This window comes from Manis pentadactyla, chromosome 4 (assembly GCF_030020395.1).
Source record: "Manis pentadactyla isolate mManPen7 chromosome 4, mManPen7.hap1, whole genome shotgun sequence".
Lineage (NCBI taxonomy): Eukaryota > Metazoa > Chordata > Mammalia > Pholidota > Manidae > Manis > Manis pentadactyla.
In genome coordinates this window covers 158,167,223-158,181,442 of record NC_080022.1, presented here as the reverse complement: position 1 = coordinate 158,181,442, position 14,220 = coordinate 158,167,223, and the positions used below count along the sequence as shown (strand labels likewise).

Here is a 14,220-nt window from a genome sequence, read left to right as displayed (position 1 = left end):
ACTTTTCAGACCACAAAGGCATAAAACTAGAAATAAACTGTACAAAGAGAGCAAAAAGGCTCACAAACACATGGAGGCTTAACAACATGCTCCTAATAATCAATGGATCAAAGACCAAATCAAAATGGAGATCCAGCAATATACGGAAACAAACGACAACAACAACACAAAGCCCCAACTACTGTGGGACACAGCAAAAGCAGTCTTAAGAGGAAAATATATAGCAATCCAGGCATATTTAAAGAAGGAAGAACAATCCTAAATGAATGGTCTAATGTCACAATTATCGAAATTGGAAAAAGAAGATCAAATGAGGCCTAAGGTCAGTAGAAGGAGGGACATAATAAAAATCAGAGAAGAAATAAATAAAATTGAGAAGAATAAAACAATAGAAAAAATCAATGAAACCAAGAGCTGGTTCTTCGAGAAAATAAACAAAATAGATAAGCCTCTAGCCAGACTTATTAAGAGGAAAATAGAGTCAACACAAATCAGCAGAATCAGAAACAAGAAAGGAAAAATCATGACGGACCCCACAGAAATACAAAGAATTATTAGAGAGTACTATGAAAACCTATATGCTAACAAGCTGGGAAACCTAGGAGAAATGGACAACTTCCTAGAAAAATACAACCTTCCAAGACTGACCCAGAAAGAAACAGAAAATCTAAACAGACCAATTACCAGCAACGAAATTGAAGCGGTAATCAAAAAACTACCAAAGAACAAAACCCCAGGGCCAGATGGATTTACCTCGGAATTTTATCAGACATACAGGGAAGACATAATACCCATTCTCCTTAAAGTTTTCCAAAAAATAGAAGAGAAGGGAATACTCCCAAACTCATTCTATGAAGCCAACATCACCCTAATACCAAAACCAGGCAAAGACCCCAACAAAAAAGAAAACTACAGACCAGTATCCCTCATGAACGTAGACGCAAAAATACTCAACAAAATATTAGCAAACTGAATTCAAAAATACATCAAAAGGATCGTACACCATGACCAAGTGGGATTCATCCCAGGGATGCAAGGATGGTACTACATTCGAAAATCCATCAACATCATCCACCACATCAACAAAAAGAAAGACAAAAATGACATGATCATCTCCATCGATGCTGAAAAAGCATTCGATAAAATTCAACATCCATTCATGATAAAAATTCTCAACACAATGGGTATAGAGGGCAAGTACCTCAACATAATAAAGGCCATATATGATAAACCCACAGCCAACATCATACTGAACAACGAAAAGCTGAAAGCTTTTCCTCTGCGATCGAGAAGAAGACAGGGATGCCCACTATCCCCACTGTTATTCAACATAGTACTGGAAGTCCTAGCCACGGCAATTAGACAGAACAGAGAAATACAAGGAATCCAGATTGGTAAAGAAGAAGTTAAACTGTCACTATTTGCAGATGACATGATATTGTACATAAAAAACCCTAAAGACTCCACTCCGAAACTACTAGAGCTAATATCGGAATTCAGCAAAGTTGCAGGATACAAAATTAACACACAGAAATCTGTGGCTTTCCTATACACTAACAATAAACTAATAGAGAGAGAAATCAGGAAGACAATTACATTCACAATAGCATCAAAAAGAATAAAATACCTAGGAATAAACCTAACCAAGGAAGTGAAAGACCTATACCCTGAAAACTATAAGACACTCTTAAGAGAAATTAAAGAGGTCACTAACAAATGGAAACTCATCCCATGCTCTTGGCTAGGAAGAATTAATATTGTCAAAATGGCCATCCTGCCCAAAGCAATATACAGATTCGATGCAATCCCTATCAAATTACCAACAGCTTTCTTCAATGAACTGGAACAAATAGTTAAAAAATTCATATGGAAACACCAAAGACCCCGAATAGCTAAAGCAATCCTGAGAAGGGAGAATAAAGTGGGGGGGATCTACTCCCCAACTTCAAGCTCTACTACAAAGCCACAGTAATCAAGACAATTTGGTACTGGCACAAGAACAGAGCCACAGACCAATGGAATAGAATAGAGACTCCAAACATTAACGCAAACATATATGGTCAATTAATATTCGATAAAGGGGCCATGGACATACAATGGGGAAATGACAGTCTCTTCAACAGATGGTGCTGGCAAAACTGGAAAGATACATGTAAGAGAATGAAACTGGATCACTGTCTAACCCCATACACAAAAGTAAATTCGAAATGGATCAAAGACTTGAATGTTAGTCATGAAACCATAAAACTCTTAGAAAAAAATATAGGCAAAAATCTCTTAGACATAAACATGAGTGACCTTTTCTTGAACATATCTCCCCGGGCAAGGGAAACAAATGCAAAAATGAACAAATGGGACTATATCAAGCTGAAAAGCTTCTGTACAGCAAAGGACACCATCAATCGAACAAAAAGGTATCCTACAGTATGGGAGAATATATTCGGAAATGACAGATCAGATAAAGGGTTGACATCCAAAATATATAAAGAGTTCACACACCTCAACAAACAAAAAGCAAATAACCCAATTAAAAAATGGGCAGAGGAGCTGAATAGACAGTTCTCTAAAGAAGAAATTCAGATGGCCAACAGATACATGAAAAGATGCTCCACATCGCTTGTCATCAGAGAAATGCAAATTAAAACCACAATGAGATATCATCTCACACCAGTAAGGATGGCTAGCATCCAAGAGACAAACAACAACAAATGTTGGCGAGGTTCTGGAGAAAGGGGAACCCTCCTACACTGCTGGTGGGAATGTAAATTAGTTCAACCATTATGGAAAGCAATATGGAGGTTCCTCAAAATAGAAATACCATTTGACCCAGGAATTCCACTTCTAGGAATTTACCCTAAGAATGCAGCACTCCAGTTTGAAAAAGACAGATGCACCCCTATGTTTATCACTGCACTATTCACAATAGCCAAGATATGGAAGCAACCTAAATGTCCATCAGTAGATGATTGGATAAAGAAGATGTGGTACATATACACAATGGAATATTATTCAGCCATAAGAAGGAAACAAATCCTACCATTTGCAACAACATGGATGGAGCTAGAGGGTATTATGCTCAGTGAAATAAGCCAGGCGGAGAACGACAAGTACCAAATGATTTCACTCATATGTGGAGTATAAGAACAAAACTGAAGGAACAAAACAGCAGCAGAAGCACAGAACCCAAGAATGGACTAACAGTTACCAAAGGGAAAGGGACTGGGGAGGACGGGTGGGTAGGGAGGGATAAGGGTGGGAAGAAAAGAAAGGGGGCATTACGATTAGCATGTATAGTGTGGGGGGGCACGGAGAGAGCTGTGCATCACAGAGAAGACAAGTAGTGATTCTACAGCATCTTAATATGTTGATGGACAGTGACTGTGAATGGGGATGTGAGGGGGACTTGATGAAGGAGGGAGCCTAGTAAACATAATGTCCTTCATGTAATTGTAGATTAATGATACCAAAATAAAGAAAAGAAAAAAAAGAAAAAGAAAAGAACTGAGATTCCAGCTGCTTGTGGAGAAGAGTTATACACTACTGGCACCCCTGGGATAAAAGAAAGAAGGGCAGGTTGAAGGATTTCCCAGCAGAGAGAGAGGTACTAAAGGGGCCAAGATTACACACACAGCTCTCTGCTCAGGAGAAAATGCAGGTGGACAAAACAATCTTGTCACACTCAGTACAGCAGGTTGGGAACTCTCAGGAGCTTCAGATGCTACATCCCCCTGGCTGGCAACACCACCCCAAGACCCGCCACTTTGGTATACAGCCTGCGGCTCTTTCCCTCTGGCAGGCCGCGTGTCCCTGCCCATGGTAGCTATAGGAGCACAGCACATAGGATGCTCCCTGTCCACTCGGTGCACTGGACCTGGCAGTGGAGGCAGGCGTTGCAGGCGGGAGGGCAGGAAACCCTCCAGGCCAAGCTCTTTTCTCCCTGTATGTGCCGGTTCAGCTAGCCTGTGACCCCTGCCTCTGCTGCAGGCACATGGCAGTGCCAGAGAGTAGAGCACTACTGGACGCCATCTACACAAAGTTATTAATCCACTGGAAACACTAAAAAAACAAAGCAGCAAAGGCATTTGGTCCAAACAATATTACAAGAACAAAACGCCAGATATAGGGGTTAGTGAAACTGAAATCAGCAATGCTCTTGATGAAGATTTCAAAATAAAAGTCATAAACAAGCTCATGGACATACAGAAAAATAGTCAAATCTCAGTGAGGACTTCAACAAAGAGAGAGAAATATTTAAAAATACAGTATTTGATATGAAACATACAATGGAAGGATTTAAAAGTAGATTAGGTGAGGTAGAGGAGACGGTACATGAAACAAATTAGAGAAGAGGAATACAAAAAAGCTGAGGTACAGAAAGAAAAATGAATCTCTAGGAATGAAAGAATAGTAAGAGAGTTGTGCGAACAATTCAAAGAGAACAGTATTTGTATTACAGGGATACCAGAAGGAGAAGAGAGAGATAATGGAAAGAAAAATTCTTTTGTGGAAATAATTGTTGAAAACTTCCCCAATCTGGGAAGGAAATAGGCACTCATGTCATGGAAGTACAGAGATCTCCTATCACAAGGAACACTAGGAAGACAACATCAAGACATAGAATAATTATAATGGCAAAGATCAAGGACAAGGAGAGAGTATTGAAAGCAGCCAGAGACAGAAAAAAGACACTTATAAAGGAAACGCCATTAGGCTATCAGCAGAAACCTTACAGGCCAGAAGGGAGTGGCATGATATATTTAATGCAATGAAAGGGAGGGGCCTCCAATCAGAAATATTCTACCTGGAAAGATTATCATTTACATTTGAAGCAGGGATTAAACAATTTCCAGATAAGCAAAAGTTGAGGGAATTCACTACTCACAAACTCTCTCTACAGTGCATCTTAGAGGGACTGCTCTAGATGGAAGTGCTCATAAGACTAAATAGCTGTCACCAGACAAAATAAACCACAGTAAATGAAGTAGACTAATTAACAACTAAGTAAATACAAAATTAAACCAACTATTCACAAAGTTAGTCAAGGAATTTGGTGCAAACACAAAGGGATACAAAAGAGTACAGAATATGACACCTAGCATGTAAAGGGTGGAGGAGGACGAAGGGGAGAAAAACAACAAAAAAAGAACCTTTACACTGTGTTTGAAATAGAATAATCAGCGAGTTAAGACAGACTGTTAGAAGGTAAGGAAGCTGCCTTGAACCTTTGGTAACCACAAATCTAAAGCCTACAATGGCAATAAGTACACATCTATAGATAATCACCCTAAATGTAAACGGACTGAATGCACCAATCAAAAGACACAGAGTTACAGAATGTATAAAAAACAAGACCCATCTATATGCTGTCTACAAGAAACTCACTTTGAACCCAAAGACATACACAGACTAAAAGTGAAGAGATGGAAAAAGATATTTCATGCAAATAATAGGGAGAAAAGAGCAGGAGTAACAGTACTTATATCAGACCAAATAGATTTCAAAACAAAGAAAATAACAAGAGCCAAAGAAGGACATTACATAATGATAAAGGGGTCAGTCCAACAAGAGGATATAACCATTATAAATATCTATGTACCATTATAAGAGCACCAGCATATGTGAAACAAATACTAACAGAATTAAAGGGGGAAATAGAATGCAACGCACTCATCTTAGAAGACTTCAACATACCACTAACACCAAAAGACAGATCAACCAGACAAAAAATAAGTAAGGAGACAGAAGCACTGAACAGATAGATCTAACAGAATCTACAGAAGACCCCACCCAAAAGCCCCACAATACACACTCTTCTCAAATGCATATGGAACATTTTCCAGAATACATCACATATGAGGCCACAAAAAGAGCCTCAGTAAATCAAAAAAGACTGAAATTGTGCTAACCAGATTCTCAGACCACAAGGTATGAAACGGGAAATAGATTATGCAATGAAAACAAAAAAGCCCACAAACACATGGAGGCTTAACAACATGCTTCTAAATGATCAATGACCAAATTAAAACAGAGATAAAGCAATATATGGAGACAAATGACAACAAGTCAGCCCAAAAACCTGTGGGAAGTAGCAAAGGCAGTTAGTTCTAAGAGGAAAACATATAGCAATACAGGCTTACCTCAAGAAAGAAGAGCAAACCCCAAATGAGCAGTCTAAACTCACAATTAATGAAACTAGAAAAAGAAGAGCAAATGAAGCCCAAAGTCAGTAGGAGAAACATATTAAAGATCAGAGCAGAAATAAATAAAATTGAGAAGAATAAAATAATAGAAAGACTCGGTGAAACCAGGAGCTGGTTCTTTGAGAAAATAAACAAAATAAGTAAACCCCTAGCCAGACTTAATCAAGAAAAGAGAGAGTCTACACACATAAACAGAATCAGAAATGAGAAAGGAAAACAATTACTATGGACACCATAGAAATACAAAGAATTATGAGAGAATACTATGAAAAATTATGCCAACAAATTGGATAACCTAGAAGAAATGGGACAACTTTCTAGAAAAATACAACCTTCCAAGACTGACTCAGGAAGAAACAGATAATCTGAACAGACCAGTTACCAGCAATGAAATTGAACTTGTAATCAAAAAACTGCCCAAGAACATACCTGGCCAGATGGCTTCATGGCTGAATTTTATCAAACATTTGAAGAAGAGCTCATTCTCCTTAAAGTTTTCCAAAGGTAGAAGAGGAGGGAATACTTACAAACTCATTCTATGAGGCCAGCATCACTCTAATATGAAAACCAGCAAAGACACCACAAAAAAAGAAAACTACAGACCAATATCCTTGATGAACATAGATGCAAAAATCCTCAAAAAATATTAGGAAACAGAATTCACAAAAACATGATGAAAAAGCACATTGAAGGAACAAAAGAGCAGCAGACTCACAGGCTCCAAGAAGGGACTAGAGTTACCAAAGGGAAAGGGTTGGGGAGGGTGATGGGGATTAAGGGGCAGTATAATTAGCAATCACAATATAGGTACATCACAGAGAAGTCAAGCTGTGACTCTATAGCATCTTACTACACTGACAGACAGTGACTGCAATGTGGGTGTGAGGACTTGATAATATGGGTGACTGTTGAAACCACAATGTTGTTCATATGCAACCTTCATAAGATTGCATATCGATACTTTAATAAAAAAAACACTTTACTACTAAAAAATGTTAAACATCACCTGAGTGCAAGCCATTTTCAACAAGCTGTAATCTTTTTGCTGGTGCAGGGTTTTGCCTCAGTATTGATGGCTGCTGACTGATCAGGGTGGTGATGGCAAAAGGCTGGGGGTGGCTGTGGCAATAAGTAAGACAGCAATGAGGTGTGCTGTGTTGATATACTCTTCTCTTCATGAATAATTACTCTGTAGCATGAGATTCTGTTTGATCACCTTTCACCCACAGAACTTACTTCAAAATTGGAATCAATCCTCCTAAAACTTGCCATTGCTTTATCATGTATGTTTATATAATATTCTAAATAGTTTTTTGCTATTTCAACAATCTTCACCGCATCTTCTCCAAGAGTAGTAGATTCCATCTCAAGAAAACACTTTCTTTGCTCATCTGTAAGAAGCAACTCCTCACCCTTTAAGGTTTTATCATGAGATTTCAGCAATTCAAATATAATAATAATGAAAAAGTTTTAAATATTGCAAAAATTATCAAAAAGTGATACATTGAAATGAAATCAGAAAATGCTGTTGGAAAAATGGCACCAACCGACTTGCTTGACAGAGGGCTGCCACAAATCTTCAATTTGTAAAACACATGATTATTTTTGAAGTGCCATAAAAGGAGGCTACCTGTAGGAAAATATGCTATATTCATGGATTACAAGACTCAATATCATTATAATCTACAGATTCACCATAATTTCTATCAAAATTCCAACCACATTTTGCAGAAACAGACAAATCCACCAAATTCATAATGCAACTGAGAGGCCACTGAATAACCACAACAATCTTGACAAAATTGAGAACTCAGATGTCTCAATTTCAAAGCATACTATCAAGCACAGTAATCAAAACAATGTGATACTAGCATAAAAAGAGACACAATACATCAATAGAACAGAGCCCAGAAATTAAGCCACACTTCTACGGTCAACTAATGTTCAACAAGGACACCAAGTCCATTCAATGGGGAAAGAAAAGTCTTTTCAACAAACAGTGCTAGGACAAGAAAGGAAGAGATTACTGAATTGGTTCCTGCCAATGTACTATTTACATATTTTTCATGCTAATCAAACATCTCCAAAAATCCTTGGTTAGTTATAATTCAGGAGTGTGAGCCATACCTTTGAGTGTTCTGAAAGGAAGTCTGGAAGGAGATAAACTTGTGCCAGTAGCTCTATGTAGTCACGACAACGAAAATAGTAAATATGAGAAAGAATATTTTCAAGACTGAAATCCTCCAAAGCTTTGGGGTGCTCTGAAATAAATAATAAAACAGTCTTAGTTTTACCTGTTTTGATACACTAACGATTATAGGAAAATAATACCATTGAATAACAAAATACTTCAATGTGAATAAAACTTCACTTCAATGGAATAATATTGCCTCAAATTATAAACTATTATTTCATAATTCCTAACCTCTTATTTTCACCATCTCCACCATACCCTCACATACTAGACTATCTAGAAATTGTATGCATAAACAGGTAGAGTTTTCATGCCTTCCTTTTCCCATTTCTTGTTATTGGCCTTCACTGAATAGATGTAACATAATGGAATTTCTCTTGCTTTTTTCACAGACCTACAAATTAAGAGTTAAAGGAAAAAGAGTTCAAAAGAAGTTTCTTTTGAACATTTTTCCACTTATACTAATTTTCCATTATACTAATGCTACAGTAAATTTGATGCTTAACTAGAAACAATAAAATTCCCTCCTTAGACTGAATTTTTAAAAATAACCAGTTTGCATATATTTCAGATGGAAGCCAGTTATAAATTATTGCACTTTAAAATGTACTTAAGGTTTATTAACATTAAGGAAAAAAACAAGAAATTATAGCAATGCCTACCACAAATATATATTTAAATGTTCATTTTAAGCAAAAAATAACAGCTTAGTCACACACCAATCATTAAAAACTTCATATCCAAATGCTACACCCACAATATTTACAGTTAGATTCTGAGACACTATTACAAATACACATTGTGACATGGGTGACTTGAAAGACTTTCAGTAGATATACTGATCATTAGTTAAAAAGGACACGTACTACTTCCATGAAAATAAAACTATTCAGCTGATTACACTTAAAGGGAATACAGACATCCTACGAGAAGTGTTTTTACAAACTTCTACAGAAGAGGATAAGGACCGCACATCCAAAAAATAAAATAACATAAAACAAAGCAAACAATCAAACTAGAAGCCATTCATTTCTGTAAATAATTGAAAGAGTAAGAACGTGAATACTATCTTAAAAAATTTTTTTAATTAAACATTTTATTTTCAACTTAACAAGTGTAAAAAAATTTCCCAAACACTTTAACAATACAATGAACATGGTCATACAGTCAATGACATACTCAGGGTCTCATAAGGTCAGTCAGCTTAATGTTCCAAACATTTCCAGGCATGGTTTTTCCAAAGCTACTTCTGTTTTTTGGAAATGTTTTATAAATGCAAATATATTCCCCAAGGTTAGTATCCAAGTCAGTATAAAGCGAATGTGCTGAATACACTGAATGCATTGAGACATTTCTTTCTATTAAGGTGTCCAGCAACATTAGTTTACACTTGTCAGGCCAGAGCATGATAATGTGAAGTCTCACACTGAATTATGTACACTGTTTTGCCCCAGAGCTTTTGCAATAAGAAATGAGGGCCACAGCAATGCTGCTCATGTGGAACTTTCATAAGATTGTGTATCTATGATACCTTAATTTTAAAAAAAGTGTGTGGGGGTGGTAGGGAAGAAATGTGAAGTGATACCTTATTTTTGTTTTAATTTGCATTTTCTAATGACAAGTGATGTTAAACATCCTTTCATATGTATTTTTCCCATGTATGTGATGAATATCTTTGATGAGAGTCATTCAGGTCTTTTGTCCATTTTTTAATTGGGCTGTTTGTTGATTCATTGATGGATTTTAAGGTTTCTTTGCATATTTTGCATACAAGTACAATATCAGACAGATTTTGTAAATATTTTCTCTGGTCTATGGATTGTCTTTTCATTGTCTTAACAGAGTCTTTCACAGAGCAGAAGTTATTAATTTTAATCAAATACAATTTATCCAAAAAGATTTTTTAAAAAATGCAGTGAGAGCCATAAATGGGGAAGAAAAGGCCAGAGTATGTTGTGACATTTTATGCTTTGTAGAGAGGTACGACAGTTCAACACCAGTACACTGTCTAGTCATTAAGCTTCATGTTCCAAATGGTCTCTCGCTGAGGCTACAGATGGGGACGAATGCAAATTACTTTTATTATACAGAAAAAGAGGATCACTTGCTAACTTACCCTCTCCCATAGGTGTTCCTGCTATAAGCTGAAGGTGCTGAATGCAGGCAGTAGCAAGATCTACCACTCTGTCAACCATAAAACTTCCCTCTGTATCAATAAAAACTGCTTCACCTTCCACTCCTCCAAAACATTCTGGTATCTGCACATCTACAGCCAACTGCATACTATCAAGAGAAAGAAGTCAAATGACCAAATTATTTTACCATGATCATTGATCATCAAAGGCAGTGTTCTTCAAACTTCAGGTAACCACCCACTAGGTACCATTAAATGCAAATACACTTCCCAAGGCAACAGAGATGGCTGACCCTCTCTGGCTCCAAATAAATATTTCAATCAGCTGATGCTGGGATTAGGGGGAAGGTGTGCCTATAAAGCCATGAGTAGGGATTTCTTAGTGTTTTAGGCCTCTGCAAATAGAACCCTTTCTTATTAAATGAAAATCTAATTTCAAACACTTGACTTTCAAATATATTCTCAGGAATTAATTATATAATAGAGTAGAAAAACTGCCTGTATTTCCCATATGACCACATTACAATATTGGAAGAGAAACATTTGTTAATATCAAAATAACTGTATCAATTTATCAGGATGGGGAACTGAAGTAACACAAAAGCTAAATTCACTTCACACACATACAGGATCAAGAGCACACAAAATGCCTTTTTTGGCTTCCTGACTATAGACCCACAGCACAATACTCTCTTACATAAAGTTTTACTAAGCCCACCCATCTGGGGAACATTTTATTTTACCATAGTTGTGTCTTTCCAACACCTGGTACACCACAAATTTCTGTTGTTTTGGTTAAGGGTACTCCACCCCCAAGAATATTATCTAGTGCTGAACAGAAGGTAATTATGAAGCTCTGGGTATGCTCCTGTTCAAGAAGTTCCAGTGCTGTACACTTCTTGCCTGACTCAGCCGAACCAGCATATCTTGGTTTCTTTGTGACACATTCTCTTCTTATTATTTGCAGTGTCTCTAAGGCTTCCTCTTTAGATATACCAACTTCTGAGAGTACAATAAGAAAAAAGGAAAAAAACCCTGGTTTTAGAGATTTAAAACAGTCTAACATGCTATTGGGTTGTCTTCATTAATTTTACTTTTGAGGTAACAAGACTGATGCCAAGAGCAGAGAAACATAAAAATGTAACATTCCATTACCTGTTAAATCTTTCAAGTAAAAAAAGGCATTTATCTCTGTTTTCTTAGTCTTTACATACTTACAAGTTTTATTACATCAGAAACCTAAACTTCTAAAGCATTCCAGGGTACCTGTAAGAGCATCTCAGGAAAGAGAAATAAAAATTTAATAGTCAGTCCTTTTACTATCCCTTTTGGACATATGAAGCCATAATTATTTTGCCTTCATAAGGTATACAAACCATTTTTCAGAAGAGAAAGAAAACAGCCCCTTTAACTGCCTATAACAAGATGTAACTTCAAGAAGTGCACGTACTACTCATCATACTTTTCATGGAAATAATAGCAGAAAAATTCACATGTCACTCTCAACTATTTAATGAGAACAATACTTTGATGCAGAAATATTTGAAACATACTTATGCTTCCTCAACTATACATTTCATTCCTATCTAACAATATGGCCTGAGAAAATGGCAATACAAAACAAGCTGTTGATGAAAGAAATAATGGTGAGGATGATATCATTTATGAGTTTGATGTATCAGTATTTGATATGGTAAGGATGTGAAGTACAGATTTGGTGTTGACAAAAGACAATAATGGTGATAAGAAAATGAAAATCCTATCCCATATAAGTGAACAACTAGACTGGGACTACACGGGTTTGTAAATCCTGACTGCACCACCTAGTATATAGTCACCTTGTACAGGCAAAGTTATTTTTTCTGCTTCAGATTTTTTCTTCTAGAAAAACAGAATGAGATGTTACATGTTAAAAAGCTTGGTAGAATACGGGGGCCATCCAAAATCCTCTGTAACTCTTAGCTATTCTCATCATGCAGATTCTCTCTTTTTTCTGTAAAACCAACTTATTAAAAGAAAACTGGCCCATCAAACTTGCGAGGATGTAGACGGCAGTGTAAGATTTAAAAGGAATAGTTAACATTAGGCCTAAAACATTTATTCTTGCGTGGCGAGTTGAAACCTTATTTTCCACTGGTAAGGGCAATGACTTAATATTCTGTTCTATCTTACTAGCACAGCTCTGGGCAAAGCGTAATGGAATGCGCTCAGTGAGAATGACTTCAGACAGCCTCATTTTTTTTTTATATCTCAGGATGGAGGGGTTTCCATTTACCTAAACTGACTGTTTTGAAATGTGAGGTTTGGCTTTTTTTCAGTGATTTACATAAAAGAAGCGTTGTTGTCTTTCTACTGCTTTCTCCAGGCTCTGGAAACTCTCCCTTTCTCACCTTTACTATCAAGCCCTGCATTTCTCACATTTATTCCCTGCCTCTTGGATTTTGGAATAGCTAAAGTTAGGCAGGCTGTCTGGGTCCCAATCGTGGCTCCACAACTTTCTAGCCGCGTCATCACAGAAAGTTACTTAACCTCCCCCGAGCATCGGTTCCTTACAAGTTGGATATAATAATACACTTCAAGGGTATTCCTTTGATTATAAAAGAGATAATCCTCAGATCACTCTACAGGCAAAAATGTTTTGAAGACCACAGTTGCAACCAGTCAAACCCTGTTTACATGGAGTTAAGGAGCCCTTTCACAGTGTAATGCAGCGGCAGGCGGCCGTGGAATCGGGCGGAGCCTGGAGGCGGGAGGAGAGAGACGGAGGCGGCCCAGACGACGGGCACAGCGCCTCAGCTTGCCATCGGGAGTCGTTACCTTTGCTGAGCTCGGACAGTTTTACCTCCAGGAGTTCCTCAGCTGTCCGGAAGCCGGCAGACACCAGCTTCACACGCACCGCTGGAGACAAAGGGAAACTCACTAAATCCCGCTGCATTTCAAAGCTGGAGACCTGCGTGCGCAACCGCACGAACCCCGAGAGGCTAAAGTCCCGGCGACCGAACACCGCGCGCTCGCGTCCTTTCCGTCTGACGTAAGGCGGAAGGGGCGGGGCCTGCGGCCTGGCCGCGCTGGGCCTCGGGCTTTCCTGCTGTTGGGGAGCCATACCGTATATTCTCACGTCCACATCGTTGCATTCGTGATTCTCCCATATCCCATTAGAGTTTCCCCATCAAACGCACATCCTGACAATAAAAGATGGTTGGAGACCGCAGGATGGAGAGCCAAGCCTTATACTGCACATTTCCTCACCTCAGCTTAGCCTGACGGTGGAAACTAAAGGCTTGTTAATAGAAACTATCTCCCCGAGAAGGAGTAACGTACACACAGTGGCCAGCTGCGGGTTTTGAGTATGGATCTGTCATATAAGCATTAACCCGCATCCTCCTCATAGGGTTGCGGGATCCGTTCTTCTCGCCAGCGCTTCTCCTCACCTTTCCCGCTCTCGCGCGGGATTGTGAGCCAGCCTACCCCCACCCCCCGCCCCTCTCCTCTCGTCGCGCACCCAGGGCCGCGCGGAATGCTCGGCGCCCAATCCCCGCAGCCACCCACGCCTTCCCGCGAGTCCATCCTGGAGCTCGACGGTTTCCGAGATGGTTAGTTCTCAACGGCCTGTCTAGCTTAAGAAGTACCTGGAAAAGTAAGCGAGTAATGTCCCCATAGTGGGCTGGGTATGGGCTCCCCCGTCCTGACCG

The 14,220-nt window shown here is 38.4% G+C and overlaps 1 protein-coding gene across 7 annotated transcripts in view; it reads right to left on the bottom strand.

The window, feature by feature from the left end:
• The window catches only part of RAD51C (RAD51 paralog C), a 66,999-nt gene extending 53,353 nt beyond the window's left edge, over positions 1-13,646 (bottom strand). For all 7 annotated transcript variants that reach the window (XM_057501307.1, XM_057501305.1, XM_057501309.1 and 4 more), the window contains exons 1-4: positions 13,346-13,646; positions 11,272-11,530; positions 10,511-10,677; positions 8,328-8,461 (exon numbers count right to left, since the gene is read on the bottom strand). In XM_057501307.1, coding sequence (XP_057357290.1) covers positions 8,328-8,461; positions 10,511-10,677; positions 11,272-11,530; positions 13,346-13,631 — 846 coding nt within the window. In that variant the 5' untranslated portion in view covers positions 13,632-13,646. The remainder of the gene's footprint in view (positions 1-8,327; positions 8,462-10,510; positions 10,678-11,271; positions 11,531-13,345) is intronic.
• Positions 13,647-14,220: the final 574 nt, after the last annotated feature.